The 11,367-nt window shown below is 63.5% G+C and overlaps 1 protein-coding gene across 1 annotated transcript; it reads right to left on the bottom strand.

Annotated features, from left to right (window-relative positions):
- Positions 1-5,116: 5,116 nt before the first annotated feature.
- CSF1 (colony stimulating factor 1) lies at positions 5,117-10,335 on the bottom strand. The gene is made up of 8 exons (XM_072356353.1): positions 10,088-10,335; positions 9,073-9,198; positions 7,781-7,843; positions 7,384-7,563; positions 7,037-7,217; positions 5,481-6,271; positions 5,208-5,267; positions 5,117-5,158 (listed from the first exon to the last, which is right to left on the bottom strand). The coding sequence occupies exons 1-8, from the start codon at positions 10,106-10,108 to the stop codon at positions 5,117-5,119; spliced, it is 1,464 nt and encodes a 487-aa protein (XP_072212454.1). The 5' UTR covers positions 10,109-10,335.
- Positions 10,336-11,367: the final 1,032 nt, after the last annotated feature.

The raw sequence follows: 11,367 nt of genomic DNA, 5'->3' as shown, positions 1-11,367 counted from the left end.
GATGGGATGGGATGGGATGGGATGGATTGGGATGGGATGGATTGGGATGGGATGGGGATGGGGATGGGATGGGATGGGATGGGATGGGATGGGATGGGATGGGATGGGATGGGATGGGATGGGATGGGATGGATTGGGATGGGATGGGGATGGGGATGGGATGGGGATGGGATGGGATGGGATGGGATGGGATGGGATGGGATGGGATGGGATGGGATGGGATGGGGATGGGGATGGGATGGGATGGGATGGGATGGGATGGGATGGGATGGGATGGGATGGGATGGGATGGGATGGGGATGGGATGGGATGGGATGGGATGGGATGGGATGGGACGGGACGGGACGGGACGGGACGGGGTGGGATGGGATGGGATGGGATGGGGATGGGATGGGATGGGATGGGATGGGGTGGGGTGGGGTGGGATGGGATGGGGTGGGGTGGGGTGGGATGGGATGGGATGGGGTGGGATGGGATGGGATGGGATGGGATGGGATGGGATGGGATGGGATGGGATGGGATGGGGATGGGATGGGATGGGATGGGATGGGGATGGGGATGGGATGGGATGGGATGGGATGGGATGGGATGGGATGGGATGGGATGGGGATGGGGATGGAGATGGGGATGGGATGGGATGGGATGGGATGGGATGGGATGGGATGGGATGGATTGGGATGGGATGGGGATGGGGATGGGATGGGGATGGGATGGGATGGGATGGGATGGGATGGGATGGGATGGGATGGGATGGGATGGGATGGGATGGATTGGGATGGGATGGATTGGGATGGGATGGGGATGGGGATGGGATGGGATGGGATGGGATGGGATGGGATGGGATGGGATGGGATGGGATGGGATGGGATGGGATGGATTGGGATGGGATGGGGATGGGGATGGGATGGGGATGGGATGGGATGGGATGGGATGGGATGGGATGGGATGGGATGGGATGGGATGGGATGGGGATGGGGATGGGATGGGGATGGGATGGGATGGGATGGGATGGGATGGGATGGGATGGGATGGGATGGGATGGGATGGGATGGGATGGGATGGATTGGGATGGGATGGGGATGGGGATGGGATGGGGATGGGATGGGATGGGATGGGATGGGATGGGATGGGATGGGATGGGATGGGATGGGATGGGATGGGATGGGGATGGGGATGGAGATGGGGATGGGATGGGATGGGATGGGATGGGGATGGGATGGGGATGGGGATGGAGATGGAGATGGGATGGGATGGGATGGGATGGGGATGGGATGGGATGGGGATGGGATGGGATGGGATGGGATGGGATGGGATGGGGATGGGGATGGGGATGGGGGTGGGGATGGAGGTGGAGGTGGAGAAGGAGATGGGGATGGGGATGGGGATGGGGGGGACATGGAGTAGAGTGGCAATAAATACATAAATAAATAGATAAAGAAGGTTAACCCCATGATTATCTGATTCCATCATCAATAAACAGAAACAGAGGCATGGAATGGCTTGGGTTGGAAGGGACACAGAGAATTATCACCCCCACCCACCTCCCTTCCAACCTCACGGAGGGCTGAGCTCACTGTTCTGCACTGGGTCGGGGCAGCACCGAGCACAGATATAGGCTGGATGGGGAACGGGGCAGCCAGACAGAAGAAAGAAGCATTCATGGTGGTGGGGAGGGGCTGGGATGGGGTGTAATGCACAGGGAGGGTCAGCACCCCCAGCTCACCCCCCCATGGTGCACCCAAGGGCCACATCCTGCCCTGTGGGCACTGTGGCTCACCCTGCCCTGCTGTCCATCTGTCCATCCATCCACACAGCGCTGAGGGGCTTCGCTTTCCCCCATGGGATCCCCATTTCCCACCCTTACTCCCCCCCCAGACCCAGCAATAGGGGCACATGCGTGTGCCTCCCCTCATTGCTCGTCCCCACTCCAGCCCACGGAGCCAGCAGCGTTGCAGCATTGCAGCATTGCAGATGATACTTTTCCCTTTAACCAAAACTGCTCTGTCTGACCACAGATCGGGCCCGGGCCGGTCCTTACTCGACACAACCCTCCATCTCATCAGGGTGGCCGGGATCGGTCCGTGCTGTCCCGATGGCCCCCAGTGGGGAACCGCGGCCCCGCGGTGCTTTCCGGGACGGCGCTGCCCCGTCAGCAGTCTGCGGCCGTGCTGCCCCATAGGGAGGGCTGTGGTCCGTGCTGCCCCATAGGGAGGGCTGTGGTCCAACGGTGCCCCATCCACAGCCACCCCAGTGCTGATGCTTCATCCCTCCCCCCCCCCTCCCCCTATAGACTTTGGGTTTTCAGCCCCATCTGAGCACCTCACCTGCTTTGAAGGTGTAAAAATCCCTCCTGGGGGCTCTCCTTTAGGAGGGATAGGATTGGCTCCATCCCCCCCATTAAGGTTCCCAAAAGTGGGCTCTGAGGTTTTGCCCCCCAACTCACCCTTAGGGCTCCCACAACTGTCAGTTTTGCCCCCTAAATCTCCTCCACGTGCCTTCTCCCCCCCCCCCCACTTCCTCCCCCCTCCCCATGGCCTCTTCTCCATCACCGCTGCCCCACAGCCCTCATTCAGTTCCAAAGCTGCAGCAGGGACTCGCTGCCCCCAGCCCCCCCCACACACACACAGCTCCCAAGCTCTGCTCATCCCCTTCAGAACAACCCAAACAGCCTCTGACCCCAATCACCCCCCCACACACACAGCGACCATAATCACTATGGCCCAGATCCGGACGGATATATATAGGTCCCACTTCCTTGGGAAGGGGATGTGGACCTGGGAAACCCCCGACTGCTGCAGAGGAGAGAGAGGAAGGGCTGGGCTGAGTCAGCTGCCCTCGAGGAATCCTGTTTGTCAGCAAACACGGCCCCAAAGGGCCCATATAGGGCTCCCCCCACAGCGAGCAACATGGGGTTCATCCTGCAACCCCCCTGAGCTGCAAACCCCATGCATGCCCATCAATCACAGTGCAGGAGGCTTTGAAGAACTCCCATATCCCAGTGATCCCCCCCCCAACCCTTCCCCCATGGAACTGGATTTGCACAGAGGGAGATGGAGGGATGGGGGTCTGGGATTGAGGGGGGGGGAGAGAAGGAAATGCCTCGTGCTGCTCTGCCTCTCCAAGTGAAGTGCTTGCAGGAAGTGAGCCTCAAGTGTGTTTGCTTTTAGCAGCTGCTTCGCCTCCTCCTGCATGCACTGTGGGGTCGGGAGGGGTGTCCAGCCCTGCACCCCCGTTCGCAGTGTGGGGATGGGGGTGGCAGGAAGGCCGGCTGCATCCCGGTGACCATGAACTCCTGGATGTATCAACAGGAAAACAGGATCAGTGTGACCCCTGATCCCAGCTCCGGCCATACCCAGAGCTCACCCTGCACGTTGAAGGGGGGGGTTGGGGGGAGCTGAGGGGCTCCCTGCAGCTCTGAGCATCGCTGCTTGGATCAGCCCCAGCTCGGGGCCAGAGGTGGACAGGGCGGTTAACACACCATCCTCCCCCCAGCCTTTCCCATAGGAGGAGGGAGAGGGACGGCCCCCAACAGGACCGAAACGGGACAACAGGGCTGGAGGGCTGCCCTCCCATCAGCCCCATGTCTGCTATGGGACCGAGTGCCTCCCCCAGCCCCAAACCGTGGCAGCTCCCACAGCGCAGTGCTGCACGTCCATCTTTATTAATAAAACATTAAATATACAAGCTGTTTTCTATTCTTTTTTTCCTTAAATAGACCTTCTTTAAATGACTTTGTATAAAATATTTCACCATTTCACTGTACAAAAACAAAAAAGGAGACAACAAGAGGCAGAAAGAGCCCCAAAAGCTGCCCCCCCCCCCCCACATTGATCCCCCCCCCTTTCCATGTGCTGAGCCAGCTCCAGCCCCAACCCAGCTCAGCACCCCACTCCCCCCCCCCCCCCCCCTCAAGGTAATGCCTCTTATTGGCAGTCCATAAATACGCATAGAAAACCAAAACCCTAATGCTCCCAAAACAGCCCCCAAAGCCGAGCGTGGTTCCGTCCCGTTTTTCTTTTGATATGATAGCTATATAAGGGAGGGATGCTGTGTGGGGTGGGATGCAGTCCGGGTACATTTGCACCCCAAAGCCATTCATTGCACCCACAGCATCGCTGCCACGCTGAGCTCCAGCAACTAAATCCAGTCTGGGGGCGAGACCAGCTCGCAGCAATAACCCTGCAAGGAGGGGGGAACCCCCCCCCCCCATCCCCAAAGTGCATTGGTTGGATAAAAGCATTTATCCATCACGTCCATAGAGAAGCCGAGCAGCTCCCAAGTCCAGCTTGGGATTGTGGGATGGGGACGGCACCGCGGGTCTTAAATATTCACAGTGTGAGGGTTTCCCCTTTGCAGGCCGGGCCTTGGGTCCTCAGCACCGGTGGGATGCAGGAGGGGTTCCCCCCTCCCCATAGGGTGCCGGGGGTCCCCCAGTGCCAGGCGTCAGAGAGGAGCAATGGGAAACATGGATGGATGGGGGGGGAGATGTTCCACTCGCAGCTTCAATGCCGTCCCAATGGAGCCCCTCGGTGCCGTCCACCCCATGTCCGGGGTCCTGGAGGGCTGCACCGCCCCGTCCTTCCATCCTCACCCGTGGGTTGTGCGGGTTCCAGCTGCGGGACGGGGCTTGGGGGTCATTGTATGGGGGGAGGCCACACAACGGCCGTCCAGCGCTCAGCGAGGAGCTGCCCCGTCCGTCGCCCCCGCCCCCATCGAGCAGCGTCACATCCCGCCGGGGGGCGCTGGGGAGATAAAGAGAAAGGAGGGTGGGAAATGGGGTTACGGTGGGGAGTTCGAACTTAAAAAGGCAAAGGAAGAATAAAACTAAAGAGGGGGAGGAGGGGATGATAGAAAGGCCGTATTGAATGGAGTACTTCGATACGTGCCTGAAAATCGCGGTTAGGAATGAACAGGCTGCTACACCGCAAGCTGGTCGCCCTGCCGAGGCTCAGCCCTGCCGTGTCCCCACCCGGCCCAGCCGGCAGACCCTCCCCCCAAAGATCGGGGTCTGAGCCGATCCTGCCCCCCCCCCCTCACCTCACAGCTCCTGCGTCTCCAGCTCCGAGCATCCCTCCGCTCCCTGCAGCGCCCTGCGAGGCAAAACCCAGCGGGGGTTTTAGGGCAGGTCGTGGGGCCGGGGTCCCCCTGTTGGGGTAGGCTTGGGGGGGGGGGTCTCCAGATTGCCCAGCCAAGCGCTGGGATGGCACCCACCTGATCTCTGGCTCCTCGGGATCGCAGCCCCCCTCTTCTAGCGGCCGCTGTAGGACCTGGAGGGTGGGAGGGGTGAGGATGGGGAGGGGGCTCTCACCTGGAGAAGGAGGTGGGGGGGTGCCCCAAATAACACCTCCAGTGCCGTCCGGCATCACCCCCCTTCCCTGCAATGGGGCGGCCCTCGGGGTCCCCTCCCTTAAACTCGGGGTACGGCGCTGGGAAACGGGGAGATGAGCGGGGAAAGTGCGGCAGGGCTGGAGGGGTCTCACCTTGGATTTATACTTGTAGAAGAGCAGCCCGCCCACGGCCAGCAAGACGGCCACGACGCTGGCCACCGTGACGTACACCAGGAGCTCCCGGTGGCCCTCGCTACCGGCCGGCGGCTCCTTCCTGCGCTGCTCTGCGCTCAGAACAAAGCTCGAATCAAAGCTGGGTCCGGCCCCGCCGTCCTCGGGCTCCCGCAGCCGGCTCAGCCCCCAGCCTCGCGCCCTCGCCCCGTCCCCGGGGCCGCCCTCGGCCCGTCCCCGCAACGGCGGAGCCATCCTGGAGAAGCGGAGCTGCGTGACCCGTTCGGGACTCTCGGTGGGACGGCGCCCGACCCCGCGGCGCTGAGCGGAGCCGCTGCTGGGGACCGACGCCGGCATCGCCGTGCTGATCCCTCGGGGCGAAGGGAGCCGATGTGGGAGGACGGAGGTCCCGGCGCCCTCCTCCAGCATCCCGTGGGATGGGATGGATGCGTCCTCAGCCTTCGGGCCGGCGCTCGCGGCCGGATCCAGGAGGGCTCCAAGCGTCTGCTGCATGGTGGGGGACGGCGCCGACGCGTCGCCGAGCCCGGTTCCTGGCAGTTCCTCGGCTCCCGAGCTACCCTCCATGCTACTGGGGGGCTCGGACGGGGCACTGCTGCCTAACTCGGCCGGGATGCCGCCGAGCTGGCGGTAAGGGACCCTGGTGCTAGCGGGTGCCGCGTCCCCACCGGCACGGGTGGCGGCGGAGAGGGAGGGCTGGGTGGCAGAAGGGAGGGCAGGGGACAGGCAATTGCAGTCAGGATCTGTCCCCACACCTGAAAGAAGCAGAGAGAAGAGACGGCCGTGGGGTCACCAGCAGGCAGCAGGTCTGGGGGGGGGTTCCCCCCTGTGTCCCGTGAGAGCGAAAGCCCCGAAAAGGAGAGCAGAGGGAAGCAGGGAGCAGGCAGGGAGCAGGCAGGGCTGGACGTGGCAGCAAGGCAGAGGCGACAGGACAAATGGAAGCCCGTCACCGGGTCCCCTGAGCTGGCAGTGAGGTTAAATCCACGATGCAGCATCGCTGGTGGGAGCCGGACACGTGTGACATCCCCACGGTGCAGTGGTGACAAGGCACAGCCTGGCGCAGACAACACTGAGACATCTCCTCCACGGGCATGCAGACACAACAGCGTGGCACTCAGACAAGCACGGATGGCAACACGGGCCCTGACAGCCCACAGGGCAGCACTCAGCCTCACCCAGCACGGGGGCATTGGCTCCACAGGACCAGCACTAAGGGGAAACTGAGGCACGGGCTGCAATGTGGCTTAGCCCAGCCTGACACCTCCAGCCATGCGGATGGAGCCGCCTTCTTCTCCCCATGGTGCCTCACTCCCAGCCCCATTCTCCACCCCACCAAGGGTGCATCCCCCTCTCTGACCCCCCTCCCTCCCCCAGCAGGCTCTCAGCCCCAAACACAGACACACAGCTCCCGACACGGCCGCACGCTGAGCACACACACGTGTGCAGGGCCGTGCACACGCAGCTCCAAGCTGCTCCATGCAGATGAGCCCGTGCTGGCAGGGCAGGAGGCAGAGCCATACCTGGGGGGGAGCTGTGCTGCTGCTGCTGCCCCGCACACGCGCTGCGGTACACCTGGCTGCAATCCTTCTCAAAGGTCTCCTTATTCTGCAGCAGCTGTTTGAGGTCCTGGAAGAACTGCCTCACCAGCACCAGCATCTCATAGGGGGACGTGGTGAACTCCTCAAAGCACATCTCGGAGAGCTGCGGGATGGGTCAGCATCAGCTCAGCATCAGCTCAGCATCAGCTCAGCATCAGCTCAGCATCAGCTCAGCAACCCAGATCCCACCCAGAGGGGACCAGGCAGCACCCAGCTCTGAGCCCACAGCACAGGTGCCCACCCTGCAGTGCATGTGGGTGACGCCGTACCTCGTGCTCCTCGTCATCCTCCTCCTTGATGCAGGGATCCACGTTCTCGTCGATGTCCTCGTACATCTTACGCACCGTTTTCATCTTGTCGGCGTTGGCTGATTTCTCTTTGAACGTCGTCCTGTTCAGGATGGTGCCCAGCAAAGGGAAGGCAGCTTTCACATAGCAGATAGAATCATTCTGGGAGGAGACGGAGCCCCACAGTGAGAAACTGGATACTGCATGGGCAGAGGGAGCACTGCTGTCCTGCCCTGCCCGGGGACAGCAAATGCATCCCATAGGGACACCCCATAGGGACACCCCATAGGGACACCCCATAGGGACACCCCATAGGGACACCCCATAGCATCCCAGGAGCCATCCCACCCCCCTCCCTGCCCAGCCAGGGGTCACTCACCAGCCTCATCTTGCTGATGAATCTGAAGGACACGGTGCCAGGTTGCTGCATCTGTGTGTCCGCCTGCAGGGATGGAGCGTGGGGTCACTGCCCAGCCCTGGACCCACATGTGTGCAACCCCCCCCCCCTTAGGGCTCCTGCTTCATCCCACACCATCCTCCTCCTCTTCTTAAGGCTGCACCCCCCCGTTCTGCTCGCAGGGACCCAGCAGCGCCTGCTGCCACCTCTCCTTCCCATTACAAAAGGAGGAAAATCCCCCAACCAGCCCCGCCAAAGCCAAACCCTCCTCCAGGGCGTGCAGCCTCCGGGCCGGCATCCCAGGCTGGGAGGGCGCGGGCTGCCAGAAGAGCCGTGCAGCACTGGAAACAATTGCTCCATTATCCCGCGGGGCTGCAATGAGGGCCGGCTGCTCCGCTCTGCAAACGCCGGAGGAGGAGAGGGCTGCGATCTCCAGCTGGGAAACCGTGGCTTTCATTCAAACCTGCACCAGCCCCTCACAAACACCCCCCCCCTCCCCAAAGCCACGGCGCCTGCTTGGGATCCCGGTGGGGCTGCAAAGCAAACCTTGCCCGTGCACGGGGCTGCAGGACCAGCCTATCTTGCACACAGAGCATCTGCCAGCCCCCAGCACCGAGAGGAAGAGGCGACGCGAGCCCGGACGCGGCGGTTACACGCAGCGGTTACGAGCCGAGCTCAGCTCGGGATCCCTCAAGCTGCAAAAAGGCCAAATTTAATCTGCTCCGAACTCATCCACACGGCCACACAAATCCCCGCGTGGCCCGATTCCCTGCACAGCATCCACAGCTGGAATGCCTACACGGAGGTGAGCCGAGGGCCAGCACGGGCAGCGCCTGCAGCAGCCCGATGGGGCCGGGATGGGGCCGGGATTCGGCTCCCCAGGGCGAGCGCCCCGTGGGACGCATGCGTCCATCTCCCCAGCCCGGCTGGCTCCGTGGCCCCCCTCACTGCCTGCCACCCACCCACAGCCCCGTTGCCAGCCCAGCTTCCAGGCAAGCAGCTGGACTCAGGAATGCAGCCGGATTCCTCGGCTTAACCCCTGCGCGGCCGTCGCGGCCCCAAAAAACCAGCAGCAGCCACCGGCCCCCTCTGCCGCATCCCCAGCGCCCCCCACTCCCCGCACACAGCTCACAGCCACAGCTGCTCCTCCACGCACGATGCCACTCGTGTGCCCGTGGCTGCCCGGCTGCTGGGTGCCACCGTTTGGGTCACGGAGCAGGAGGGGAACTTGTAGGGCCGGCAGGAGCCCATCGGAACCCACAGTGGGGACTCACCAGGACCTGCAGGTGGTCCAGGTGCGTCTCGGTGATGATCTGATGGCAGTAGCTGTTCTGCTCTGTCTCATGGATGCTGCAGATGAGGAGGAGGGACGAGAGCAGGGTGCAGCGGAACAGGGACACCTGAGCGGGGCACAGCGACGCTTGGTGAGGGGTCGGACCCCCCCGAGACCCCCTTCCTCGTTAATCCCAGCTTTGCAACGTTGACTCTGCTGCAGTCCTCCCGCCCCACGCCCATCCTGCTTCTTCCAGCAGGGAATTTCCCATTCCCCAACACACGTGGGAGCTGCGTGGCTCTGGGCCACCCCAATGGGTGACAGGCGCCGTGCCACCCACCCCACAAAACCCTCTCCATCCCCTCAGACCACCCCCCCAATAACCCCAGCCCCGCACCCTCAGGGCTCTTTCCACGCGGCTGCTTTGGCATCACCCCAAAGCCCCCTCCCAGCCCCCCAACAAGCAGCGGGGCGGCCCGAGACCCCCCCCCCAGTGGGCAGAGGGGCTCCTCCGTGGAGGGGACCCAATAGACCCCACGGGTCCCACATCCCGGCACCGACAGGGTGTGCGGGGCTGGATGGGTGGCGGCAGTTTCCCTGGGAGCCGGCCCAGAAACGCTCCCGGCTTGTGAAACTGCAGATGTCGCCGGAGGGGGGGGCGGGGGGGTTGGGGGGGGATAGAGAGAGAGCACGGCCATGGGATGGGGATGGGGACGGAGCCTCGTTCCGCCGGGTCGGGGAACCGGACGGGGCTGAGGATGGAGCCCCAGAACGTCGGGATGGGGGCGGGAACCGGGCCGGGACCGCGGGGAACACGATCGGCACCGGGACGGCAAAGCGAAAGCGATCGGGATATGGCGGCGGGACGGGGCCGGATGGGGGTCCGCAGCGCCACGTCCCCGTGCGCGCATCCGTGGGGGTTGGGGGGGACAGCGGAGGGGACACGCAGGTGGCAGCGGCTCCTGGAAGGGGGGGAAGGGGACACCGAGAGAGAGCGCGGCGGGCGGCGGGCGTACCTGGGATCCGAGGCGGGGCATGGGGGCTGCCGTGGGGCCGGAGATGGAGCGGGTCGGGCGGTGCGGGAGAAGGCGGCGGAGCGGGGCCGGGCTGAGTCCGCCGTCGCCGCCGCGCTGCCCTTTATAGGGCCGCTGACAGCATGTGGTTTATGAGAACAGGGCTGGCGGGCGGCCAGCTCCCGGCGGCGCTGCCCCGCTCGGCTCCGCTCGGCTCCGCTCGGCCCCGACCGGTGGGCACGGGGAGACCCCCCCCCCCCCCCCATCAACCCACCACCGGCCACCCCACGACCACCCTCCCACACACCCCCCCTCCCTTCCCCAACCCCCCGCCCCCTCACGCGCACGCCGCCACGCACCGCCCCCTCCCCTTCAGCCGGGAGATGCGCGCTCCGGACGGGCACGCGCTCGTGCACACTCATGCACGCGCGCCTCGCCCCCCCCCCCCAACAGACGCACAGACACAGCGGGACTTGCACACGTGTGCACGCGCACACGTGGGCACACGCAGCTGCTTGCACGCTCTGAGTGTGCCCATTTACACACGTGTGTGTGCACGGCCCTGGGACATGCACACACACACAGCCTGCACACCTGCATGCACACTCACACCCCTTGGAACTCACACATATGCACACACACAGCTGCATGCACAGCTCTGGTGCTTGCACACATGCATGCACACACGCAGCCTTGGAACATGCATGCACGGACACAGCTGCTTGCACACCCCTTGCAATGCATGCGTTTGCACACACAGCTCTGTGACACACATGGGCAGCCCTGCAGCTCACTCATGTGCACGCACAGCCCTTGGAACACACATAAACACAGACACACTTGCACACCCCTCCTGCACACACACAGCTCAACAGCAGAACCCACAACCCCCATTACCCCCCATAGCAACACACAACTGCGGGCTGAAACACACACATGGGCACCTCCAAACACACCCCCCCGTGCACAGTCACCTGCATGCACACCCGCTTGCACACCCCGAGCACCATCACACAAGCACAGCCCATCCTGCAGCGTTGCACACACGGTGACCGCCGCGTGCCTTGCTGCAATCAAGTTTTCCTGCAGGAAATCCTGCATGGTTTTGCAAACTGTCCCCCCGGGGGCAGCAGCAGGGAGGTGTGAGGTTGCTCCATCAGCAGCAAGGCCAGCCAGGAGGGGATGCTTTTGCAGTGGGGGCTGCAGGGCGTGCATGCGTGACATGGGGTGGATAGCATGGATGGGTGCACGGATGCATTCATCCCCATGGGAGGGCAGGGATG

Source organism: Excalfactoria chinensis, chromosome 23, assembly GCF_039878825.1.
Source record: "Excalfactoria chinensis isolate bCotChi1 chromosome 23, bCotChi1.hap2, whole genome shotgun sequence".
Taxonomy (NCBI): Eukaryota; Metazoa; Chordata; class Aves; order Galliformes; family Phasianidae; genus Excalfactoria; species Excalfactoria chinensis.
This window is presented reverse-complemented; position numbering and strand designations above follow the sequence as displayed.

Coding starts and splice junctions, on each gene's coding strand:
- CSF1 (XM_072356353.1), bottom strand. CDS start 10,108: ATGCCCCGCCTCGGATCCCAG. Junction 7,844..9,072: donor TGGACCACCTGCAGGTCCTG/GTGAGTCCCCAC, acceptor CCATCCCTGCAG/GCGGACACACAGATGCAGCA. Junction 7,218..7,383: donor AGGATGACGAGGAGCACGAG/GTACGGCGTCAC, acceptor CCCATCCCGCAG/CTCTCCGAGATGTGCTTTGA.